Source organism: Octopus sinensis, linkage group LG3 (assembly GCF_006345805.1).
Source record: "Octopus sinensis linkage group LG3, ASM634580v1, whole genome shotgun sequence".
Classification (NCBI taxonomy): Eukaryota; Metazoa; Mollusca; class Cephalopoda; order Octopoda; family Octopodidae; genus Octopus; species Octopus sinensis.
The window spans coordinates 31,063,585-31,076,084 of NC_042999.1; the positions used below are offsets into that span (position 1 = coordinate 31,063,585).

Here is a 12,500-nt window from a genome sequence, read left to right on the forward strand (position 1 = left end):
ATAATAAAAAAAATAAAATAAAGAGTTAAAACACAATTTATATAACATTTTCATGTTTTTGGTAGTTTTCAATTATTTTTTTTTGTTTGTTTTTGAAAGATATCCTTGTATTGGGAAAAGGGTGGGAGTATCAGAATATATCTGGAGTATTTGTCTTCCAGCCTCATATGTTGTTTTTTGTTTCTTTATATATATTTATTTTGTATATATATTATATATATATATATGTTTTCCATTTAAAAGATGGATTTTTTTAAAAATTTATATTATTTATATTTTTCGGTTTGTTGTTATTTTTTCTTCATTTTCAACTATTATTTTATTTTCTTTTGTTTACGGTTATTTCTGTATGTTTTTATTTAATTATTCATTTAATTATAACATTTAATGTTGATGACCTGTAACTGATTTAAGAAGAATTGGAGGGGTTGCATTTATATATATATATATATATATATATATATATATATATATATATATGTATATATATATATAATATATATATATATATATGTATATATATATATATATATATATATGTATATATATATATATATGTATATATATAGATATATATATGTATATATATATATATATATAATATATATATATATATAATGTATATATATATATTATATATGTATATACATGTATATATATATTAATATATATGTATATATGTATATACATGTATATATATATTATATATATGTATATATATATATAATTTTTTGCATTTTGGTGAAATATTATTCTTAATTTTTCACATTTGTTTTTTGGCTTCATAACATCATGCTCTCTATGAGAGAGCATTTTCAGGCCTAAAATGTTTGTGTAATTTTTTCTTTTTTTCTTTTAATGTATCGTAAATTTTAATATTATAATTATGATTTTATAATTAATAATATCATCTTCATCATCTTCATCATCATTATAATCACCATCACCACCACTAATATTGTTATCATTAATAATATTATCATTAGCATTATTATTATTATCTTTTTTGTTTTAAAAATTAATATAGTTATAATTTTTATTTAACATTAATAATAATTATATAGTATTATAATTATTATCATTATCTTTGAAATATTTTTTTCTTTTGTTCGATTTTATTTTGTTGTTTAAGTTGAAGTTATTTCTTCTGCAACATCATTGCCTTAGAAAGAACACTATTGTAAAAAAAGTAGTTAGCAATAAAGAGATGTGACAATTTGTTCGGTATGCCTCATTCTGTGTAATTTGTAATTTCGTTTGTAAATTTTCATTTTCGTCCTGACTACCTCTTGGGGGTTTCCGAGTCCGTGATGGATTTAGAATACTTGGATGAGCAGTGATGATTGAATGCACGTTGTGGTGCATTTGATTTTGTGTGTCGTCATTGCATCCTAACCACCAAGTACTGACTTTACGTGGGTAGCCTTCATCAACCTGAAATACCAAGAATAAAAAGGAGAAAATAATTTTTTTTTAGTTTATTTCAGATTGTATGTTATGTACTTCATAGAGTCATAGTTTGGCACAGTGGTTCTCAACTATTTTTTGCTTATGGATCTCTTTGATTCATATTTTAATTTAGCCATGCAGTGTACAGAAAGTATTAATGTATTTTTATAATTAAATGTTATTAGGAATTGTATAAAGAAATTAAAATATTTTGTATATTGTAGATGTATAAACAGTTTATTGCACAAAGTTCAGCAACATAACCTTATAATGACCCCCAAGGGCCGTATAAACTCCAGCCGTCCAAGAATTTGGACCTGGAGATCTCCATTTCCAGCGACATCGAGGGCCACCTCCCAGTGGTGTCGGGCGTCAACGAAGAGCCCTCGACTAGAACAAGACGACCAAAGATTTCTTTTCCAAGGTCTGGTGTCATCTCCCCTAAACCATAGACCATCACCTAATCACCATTACCCGTCTTGTTGCTTAACAACAACAACAACAACAAAATATGAACCCCAGGTAAGAACCACTGATTCAGCAGAATGGTTCTCAAACCCTCCCCACTTCAAGTAATGCTAACAAATTATTTTGATCTCCTCTTGGTTATTGTTATTAATTTAGGTTCAAAACAATCAATGCATTTCTTTTTTTTTGTCTTTTGGTGTGGCAAGTTATTTGCTTAATTTAATTCAAGCACTTGATTTGTTTTTTATTTAATCAACTCCAGAGTGATGAGTAGCAATGTTCCCCCAGGTGAAAGTAAAAATCCCAGAAGAAATATTACATGAGATCTATTACAAGACATGCCATTCTCTTCCATTGTTTGTCAATTTATCTTTTATCCTTTACTTGTCTCAGCCATTGCACTGTGGCTATGCTATGGCACTGCATTCAAATGTTTAGTAAAATATATCAACATTTAAGTGTTTAGTCAAACATATCAACCTCAGTAATTGTACTTTCAAGGATTTTCTTTGCCAAACTGCTAAGTTATGGGTACATAATCAAACTGACACTAGATGTCAAGTGATGGTGTGAGACAAACACACATATACAAATGAGATGAGCTTCTTTCAGTTTCTGTCAGTCAAATCTCCTCACAAGGCTTTGGGTAGCCTAGGGTTATAGTAGGAGACACTTGTCGAAAGTGCCATGCAGTGAAACCGAACCCAAAACAATGGGATTGGAAAGGAAGCTTCTTTCAACACAGCCAAACTTGCACCTAATTATTATCATTTTAAGCACAAGGCCAGGAATTTGGAGGTTAGGGGCTAGTCAATGACATTGATTGTATTAATTGACTGGTTCAGTTTTTCTTGACTGCTGAGAGATTAAAACCAAAGTTGACCTCAGCTAGATTTAAACACTGAATATGAAATGTCCAAACAACTACAAGATATTTTGTCTGATGATCAAATGATTTTCCAATCAATTTCTTTTATCTCTTATTCTCTTTCTTAACTGTGATATTAAATAAGTATTTCTAATGTACACACAAATCCTGGTAATTTTGAGGAGCTTGGGATGAGTTGATCATGTTATATATACACAGAAAATGTGTCTATATGCTTATATACACGAATGTATGCCTCTATGCATATATATTTGTGTGCATATGCATACATATCTCATATGTGTGAGACAATATATATATATATATGGGGTTTGTCGTTGCCGGATGATTTTCTGGGGGAGGTAAAATTTGAAAGAATATCACCAGATAATTATCTTTATTATTCTTTAATAAATAAACCATTATTGTTCCAGAGGGTTAGAGTTTTGTCCCCACGATCGTGACATTATGGTTTCAATTCCCAGACTGAGTGGTATGTTGTGTTTTTGAGCAAAACACTTCATCGCCCGTTTCTCTGCACTCACTTTGAAACCTGATGCGTGGTACACTGTACACTTATTCAGGCAATGTCGATTTGATGAAAAGAGTGAGTTAATGTACGGCATAAACATTTGATTAAGTTGTTCGGCGAAAAGATAAACATTCACACGTCATTACTGCGAGGAGAGACCCTCACTATTCTTCAGTGAATAAATATGAATGCCATCAAAACATTTTTTACATATTCAACTGCATGTATATTTCATACCAGCCAGTGACCATTAATTTTATTAATGACATATAATAATTATTATAATACATTCTTAAAATAAGCATTACATCAAATCTACTAATTAGTTACAATTACAACAGTATTCTTTTTATTATTTTTTATACATATATCACAAATATAAGAAATCTATACTTACTCTAAAGTTTTTGTCATTGAATCTATAGTAGTCGTCATCTTTGAAGAAGTAGGTTTTCCCATTTTGCCATTTGAACACCGCGGTAACACGGGAGGGAAGGTTAACCCAGACGTTCAGCTGCTTTGGATAACCAAAATCTACTCCATATTTAGCCCATCTCCAATAAAGCTGACCTGTTTATTTGACAAATAGAAACATAAATCAAATTTTAAAATATTGAGTTAAAGTTTCTTTTATTAGCATTTATTTATTGATGGCAGAGTGATTTTTGTTTCTGTTCCTGTCACAGATTTTGAAATTTTTAAAATTAAGGGAAAAGTTTCAAAGTTGGTGTATAGTTGTACATTTTCATATTGAATCGGATCTTGTTATTCGCTTGTTCCAGAAAAAATGTAGAAAAGCGCTACAGAGGTTTAAAGTCTGATCATTTTTCCCCAATCAGAAAAATGATTTGGAAGCTGGCATTTTGTGCGTGATTGCTGTCTATGACAACATTACGACGACAAACTTGTGAGAAGTCTTGAAATATTAATAATTCTTAATGCATAAAGTCATGTAAAATGTTTGAACAGACATGTAAACAATATAAAAGGGGAAAATCCTCAATGATTTCTTTTCTTTTTGGCGAAAAATTACAAAAATACAAACTCTACGTTAAATTACAAAAATTAAAAAAGAAAAATACAAACTGTAGTTCAGTCCACGTAAATAATTTCTAGTGAAAATTCAAAGAGAAAATATGTCTGGTCCCACAATACACTCCTCCGAAAACACTGCTTAGGTAGTAAGCACACTTTCTTCGTCGTATTTACATAATTTACAATAATCTTACCATCTGAACTGCTTTTCAGAGCACATGTTCAACGAGTAAAGCTGCTGTAATCAACAGCTGTACAGTAGCTCATCTCCAGTTCTTGAACACAAAACCGGACCCATGAATAAAGGAAAAACAACAGTACAGTCTTAAGAGGAAGTGTGCCACCTTAAAACCATGTATCTTTTCTGACAGACACACACTCGCTGCATCCATTTCGGGAACACCACCAGTAGATTTTACCACAAAGCATCTTCTTTTTCATATAGTGTATTTTTGTATATAATTTTCTTTCAGGTTTATATAACATCTTGCAGGTAAGAATTGCATCATCCTCCGCTTTCAATTTCTCCAACATATTCCAAAGGTTAAACAAGTTGACTGCGGTTATACTATTATTTTGCGTGAAAAAGTCCGGGAAAACAGTTAAAAATTATGAAAATTAGATAGTGACAGGACAGCAACCTAAAATATCCAGTCGTTCTAAAAGAAACCCACATTGGTGAAAATGACAAAAATATGGAAGTGCAAACGTTTAGAAAAAAGCTATTTGTCAAAGAAAATAGACAGGTAAGCACAATACAAACACGTCGTTGGAATTTTAGGCAGACTATTATTTGGCTTGTTACTATGGAAACAGGCACCAATATGTCTGTGGTTTTTTCAATTGGCTAAACTTACCCAAAATTCGGAAACTTTAAAATCTATTAACTCTTTAATCATTAATATATTGCAAAAACGAATTTCCTTTCCATAATTAGCATACAAAACTACATCAGTACACCAACTTTGAAAACAATAGGAAGAAAATAACGAGTTGAAAACTGTGACAGTCTGTGCAAAAGATATCAGTTCAGTGTCTCTTCCAAAGAGATATTAATTCCAAAATAATGAAATATAAGGGAAAATGTAAACTGTCATTCTGTCTTTGCTTCTAATTTTACCATTTTATTTCAAATTTACTTTGAAAATATGCAATATTTAAAAGCACTTGTGGTCTCTAGCAATTTCAACTTGAAATACAAGCAAGTGTTTAAATAAGTATTAAGAGACATCATAGTTTTACTTTGGATTATTAGTTGAATGTTAAAGGTTTATTGTATTACCCATGCTACTTTTAACTTTGCTAGATGTTATTTATTAATAAATCATGTTAGACTGAAACAAACAGAAGCATTTCAGAAACATCGTCATATCTTCATTAAATAGCCATCTTCTTGAACATGGACCTCTATCGCATACACACACACGCGCGCAAAGATAGAAATAGATATGAGAGAGGGAGAGAAAGAGAGAGGGGGAAAGGGAGGGGAGAGAGATAAAGAAAAGCATAACAACAGTTTGGGGAACATTTCTGTTTGGATACACCTGTGGAAATTTTAAGGTTTAAGTTAAAGTTTTTTTAGAATTTGAAGTAATGATATCATTTTCTACGCTGAATCCAGAAAAAGATTTTTTAGAAAGTTAGAGATAGATTTTATCCAGTTACAAAACAAGATTTGAAAGCTGTCATTTTGTGCATGACGGCAGTATTGTCAACTGTAAGCAAATGAAATATTGACGGAATTCAGCTTTTTGCACGCCACTTAATTCCTTAGAATTTTGGTATTTTTTGGAATTATCAGAAAATTTTCGCAAATTTGTATTCTACACACGGGAATTCATACGATTATGCACCCACCCCACAAAATGGATGCGTGATCCAAGGCCTATTTAGTTATTAATTTCAGCAGATCGCACGAACACTTCATATCAGGTGTTTTAAGCATTTAATTAGCGAAAAAAAACCCAAAAAACACGTAGGTAAGCAGCTCGGTATCAGCTTGGTTTGTTACTATAAAAACAGATACATATATGTTTGTGGCTTTTGATTGGCTAAAATTATCCTAAATTTGTAAACTTTAAACGATATTAACTCTATATTTATTGATTTATGGCAAGAATGAATTTTATGTCAAAGATTACCATTCAACATGGTATTCCAATACACCAAATATGAAATAAATTAGAACAAATATCGAAGACACTGAAAAGTGGCAGCTAAACAGAAAAGATCCCAGTTTGGTACTTCACCCATTATTTTGGTTCTTGTAAAACTGTACGGAAATATGCGTTTTAATTATGGGAATTACACTCAGGGCTAAAGTAATATGCAGCGGGACTGAAACCGAAACTACATCATTGGAAGTAAGCTTCTGACACAGCCATGCCTGCAGCTCTCTCTCTCTCTCTCTCTCTCTCTCTCTCTCTTTCGTCCTTCTCTCTCCATATATATATATATTATATATATATATAATATATATATATATATATACATATATATATATATATATATATATATATATATATATATATATATATATATATATATATATATATACATATATATATATATTGACAGGCAGCCAGAGAGATAGTCATTAATATATAAAGTAAATCTGGATTTCTTCAGACGTTTGGAGGTGGGGGTTACACAAAGCACTTTAGCCGAATAATAAGAAAGTGAAAGTAAACAAACCAGAAGTGACGACAATGAAATCAAATAATTTCATGCAAACAATAGCCAATATAAAGAACATACATATATTTTGAACAACAGGAAAACTCTAGTTACTGTTATATACCAATTTAAAACAATTACGTTTACGAGGAAACGTAACTGATAGTAGGCACACAATGGGATTTGCGAATATTTTTAACGATCTCTAAATCTTTCGTCGCATATTCCTCTGAAGATATGATCTAAATATAGCAAGTCACTGAGTTGCTTTGTCAGTGCTCTTTGTTGCTGAGTACAGCAATGTTGGAGCGGTCTACCCCAGCTGCCATCTCTGTAATATTTCAGACATCAGGATAAATAAAGGTGTATGTGAGCTCATCATGGTGAGGGATTTCACTTTTTCTCTTTATTAAATTATGAGATGTCACTGTCACCACTTCCGCTCAGTTTACTTCGATTTTCAAAATTATAAATTGAATGGTAACTGTTTAAGTAATGCTTGTGATTACTACGATTAATTAAACTGACAAAATTAACATTCTATAGTATATTTTGTAAGCAATAAATCATGCGGTGAAATATCTTCGTTCCTAAATGGTCTTTGTGTAGACAACAGGTAAACAGCCACAAAAGGCGTGGGAATTGGAATAAGTGTCATGTCTCTTTCAGTGCATTCAATATAATGTTTTTGCATTTAAAATTTATCGACTGTCAAATATATATATCTTTATTAGAAAGTTAAAATTTATGACCGGTCATAAAGTGACTATTGGTCGCGTACCTACAAAGCGCTTCGCAGTATAGGCGACTCGTCAAACTCAATGGCTACTAATATAACTCCAGAGTATCCGAGGGGTAGTAACTTTCGTACTTATGTAGAGGCGCACAGCTACCAGTACAGCTACGGAATACAATCCACTTGGCGGCCTTTTGTAAAATACTAAGCGAGCAGGGGTGTGTAATGAATTGTCAGTAGTTCATATATCCAAAAAACAAGCACACTCTAAAGCATTAGGTAATATATTTTAGGAAGTTATATATAGGATGTTATGGTCGGTCAGAGTATGACCACTGGTTTTGCACCTATAAAGTGTTAAGCAGTATTGGTGCGAAAACGATGATCACTTTGACCGGCCATAAATTTTAACTTGTTAAAATATATTACTGTTCTAATGTGAGCTTATTTTTCGGATATATAAGAACTAGTCGATATAACACATACATACACACACACACACACACATATATACTTATTATTGGGCTTTTAAGTTACTGCTCATCGAATTTTGCTATGCCATGGTAGAATGAGTTGCCCGCGATACTAAATGGGACAATGGTGTTAAACAAGAAGCAACATGTATACGAAGCGAACTTCTTAACTATGCAGTCAGTGTGTTAAGATAAAGAGACAAGGTGGGGGAGGGGAGAGATACAGTTTTATGTAGACGACACCTTTGTAATTAGTAGGTCGATAACGGGAATTTTCGTCGAATAGGTATTGTGAACAGTGCATAAATCTCTCGATTGTATAAAACGTTGATATTGCAGTTATATATTTCTGGTTGTTTTTCTATTTAACACCCTTATTCTTAAATATGATTAACTTATTCAGTCACCGTAGTTCGGAAATAATATACCTTTAATAAAATAAGTCTTTCCGTTTCCACCCCATACAAAAGCTGCGTCTATATTATCCGGCACTCCCTTGAAGCCATCGCGTATTTTACGTGGATAACCACTGACTGCTTTCATGTGGTCAAATTTCCAATATTCATCACCCTATTGAAAAAAAAAAGGAAAATAACATTATATATATATATATAAAGCAAGTTATGATTTACATATGAAATGATCAAAGAGTATATATATCGTTAGATCTCTGCAGTGTTTTAGTTGAAATGGATTGAGAGAGATGGACCTAGGCGCTGGAGTTGTGTGCAAATAATATTTTAAAATAATGTTTGATATACGTGTGTTATTGTTATCAGCAGTGAAGCGACGATAATGAACTGTTTGATACCGCGAATTACCTTATCTATTTATTAGTTTGTTTGCTGTATGAATAATCTCATATTTACTGATTATCAGCAGATTTTATGTTTCTATATAGGTGAATGTTTTCATAATAAATATTCACGTATGAGAGAAAGGAAGAGTATGCGTTTGTTTTGTTATTTAACCCCAGGTCAGCATTGATGCTGCAGTTCGATGATAAATGACATTCCCTTCATGTATCTGTTTTTCAAGATGTTGAGGTGATTTCAGAAAGATTTGGTAGTCACTTTTAGGAGGGTGAGCGACCACATTTATGGTTAAAATATGTTCCAGTTTTCAGCTCTAAGCATACTTATGGTAAAAATGTTTACCAGTATAACCATAACTAGCCATTCCCCGGAGTTGTATATCTAAGACCACGTTCTTCTTTGATCAAAGCAATATTGTGTTTCTGAAAGAGAGTTGCTGTTGAAGACAACACATACACTCCTTTTCAGCTAATGTGTGCACTTGTAGGAAATGCCTGCACAATATTCTATGAGGTGCATATTGATCAATGAGAAACTAAAGTATAATTCTTAATATATTCTGGCAGATTCGAACATGAATACCTGATTGCTCTTTTTTTCGTTATCGGAGAATAACCCTTCACTTTCAACAATGTGCATTTACAATACATACGATTACTCGAAATAAAACTTCGAGATACCGTGGTGTTTCAACCTTGTTATGTGTCTTTTCAGTCAAAGCTATCACTCTGAATTTCTTCGATGAACTGCCAGAACTATTTTGCAGCCAGCCCATGAATTACTGAGGTTGATAGACATCAGCATTCACCAGAAACTAATTTGTTTACTAATTCCTACAAACAAAAACTCTTGCTTTGTTTAGATTCAATGAACTTGCGGGATAGCTTTGACTGAAGAGACACATAAGATCGAAACATCACCTATCTTAAAATCCCCTTACACTGGTAAATCGTGTGTTTGTAAATACAACATGCAAGTGAGAAAGCATGTGTGAATAGATATTCACGTTTGGATTTACCAGACCGTATTAAGAATACCAAGATGCCTAAAAAAGATTTACAGTAGGTGGATTGTATGAACGTTCAGTAGAGCCTATAAGAGAGTGATTCAGTCTATATACTGATACGAGATACAGAGCGCCAGAGTAGTAACTTGACTACCAGCTGCACTTCTAATTAAAAACAAATTTAACAGTCCATTTCAAGTTTGAAAGACGTCGGCTCTCCGGGACAAGAAACTATTCAGTTCCACTTTGTCAAATTTTGTTGGTGGCACTGACTTTCAATAACACTTATTTATAAAGTTGTTCAAAGTTGTGCAAAGCCGAGCCTGAAGGAATATATTGTATATACGACATATCGGCCAACTTCACTTTTACAATGAGTGGAGTTGTCAAAATAGTCTATGAAAAGTAGCTTCTATTCTAGTCATAAGCACTCTATGATGTTCAGTCACATATATTTTAGCTATGCTCTATTTATATCTACCGTATTTTCGATGTTCCATGCTTATGTTCAGCTCTCTCACATAAAGTATAGTAGTGCAGACATTTTGCATCTTTAGGTAACAATCAGAATCGGCATTTGTTATCTTATGTACTCCACAAAGAGGGAGGAATTTTTATTTACATTTTGGAGACCATATCGAATTAGTTCTAATTTAATATTGAGCACATTAAAAAAATTGTTAATTAAATATATGAAAAATTATAATTGCATTTGTAGTGAAAATGTAATTACAAATATCAAAGTAAGAAATAAAAATATAAACTGATATTTAGTGAGATTTTAAAATAGTCTGTAATCAACAACATGGTTTGAGATTTCTTCCAGAAAGGGGTAGGTTTCTCATGAATGCCTTAGAACTGTGGTTCACAAAAAGGTGTTCTATAGCACACCAAAGTGCTAAAAAGGGGCATTTTAGGGTTTCGTAAAGTTTTATAGTCATAATTAAAACTTTTAGCCTTTAAACAGTCCATATTGTACCTAGATATTCCACCTGTTTTTTTTTGTTCAAACTGGCAAGGACCGGTCTCTCACACGTATCCTACACTGTCATTCAAAAATTAAACAATCCCACCATCGAAACAATATGAATATATAAGCATTACATTTCACTGGCTTATCTGAATACTAAAGAGTTTAATTGTTGTAAAATCAATATTAACTCAAGCGTTAGTACAAATTGTCTTAATGTTGTAACTTGTAATCACATTAAATACAAGCCTAATTAACAAAACTAGGTAAGGAGAACATTTTCTAAATCTTTCTTCTATATTTTCAACTTTACAACAGAATTTTTAAATGTGAGAATAATTACTTTTTTTTCCTATTTGACCCCCAGAGGGCCACAACATCGAGGAGATCGAAAGCCAATGTTTTAAACAAAGATATACATTTCTGAAACACAATATCAAATGATGAGGAAGTATGTAGGAGTGCCGTTAGACGACGCTTACCTTAAATATAAATGTGAAGCTATTATCCCAGGTAAAGGCTGCGTCAATAGGACCAGTGACACCGAGCCAGTCCCATTCGATTTTTCTTGGATATCCTACATCAATTCCTGTTCCTGACAAACGATAATATTTATCTCCTGAAATATATTAAAAATCACTGAATGTACTTAGTGTCCATCGTTTGCTTTACATTAGTAAGAGAGCTAAGATTGTCACGTAACGAATTAAATCTAACACGTTAGCTCAATAATTCTGGCTACTGGCTTAATAACTTATCACATTGATGATGACCTCACCGAGGTCGACGACGGAGACAACAAAGCTAATATCGATAGTAACGATAATGGTGATGATAAATGATGGTGGTGGTACAGGTTGTTGTTGTTGTTGTTGCTGTTACTGCAGCTGTCGTTGTTGTTATATTGATAACTATGATAATGGTAATCACGATGATAACGGTGGTGATGATGATGTGAATGATCGCGATTATGATGAAGACGTTAAGGAGAAAACTTATGATAATTATCAGTCTCATGTTTGTGTACATAGCAATAAACTTGAAAGTGGTGATGACAATGTTACTGTTGATGAATACGATGATTATAGTGATGATAATGATAAGCGAGCAAGTGAAGGGGAAATAGGTGGTGGTTATACCGAGTCATATTGGATAATGGAATTCTAGATATAAAATTCTTCAGAAAGTATGGAATAATCATGGTAGGAACTCCATTCATCTGTGATATGTATCATCACACACACACACACACACACACACGATATACTCCATATCACCCAGGAAGGAATATAGTGCCTGTTTCCCTGTTTCTTTGGCACATATATATATATATATTCTTCACTGACGGGACGCCGGTTCATTACAGGATTGCTTTTCTTTTTGCCAGTGCTCTGAAGCAACGTGAAAGGAAGTGTTTTGCTTGCGGTCATGAGTCCAACACAAATCTTACGGTCATGAATCCAACACACTGG

At 32.4% G+C, this 12,500-nt stretch overlaps 1 protein-coding gene across 1 annotated transcript in view; it reads right to left on the bottom strand.

The window, feature by feature from the left end:
- Positions 1 to 1,113: 1,113 nt before the first annotated feature.
- LOC115209377 (matrix metalloproteinase-16) overlaps positions 1,114 to 12,500 on the bottom strand; it is a 159,124-nt gene continuing 147,737 nt past the window's right edge. Inside the window, exons 6-9 of the mRNA XM_029777759.2 lie at positions 11,511 to 11,647; positions 8,666 to 8,807; positions 3,715 to 3,887; positions 1,114 to 1,434 (exon numbers count right to left, since the gene is read on the bottom strand). Coding sequence (XP_029633619.1) covers positions 1,156 to 1,434; positions 3,715 to 3,887; positions 8,666 to 8,807; positions 11,511 to 11,647 — 731 coding nt within the window. The 3' untranslated portion in view covers positions 1,114 to 1,155. The remainder of the gene's footprint in view (positions 1,435 to 3,714; positions 3,888 to 8,665; positions 8,808 to 11,510; positions 11,648 to 12,500) is intronic.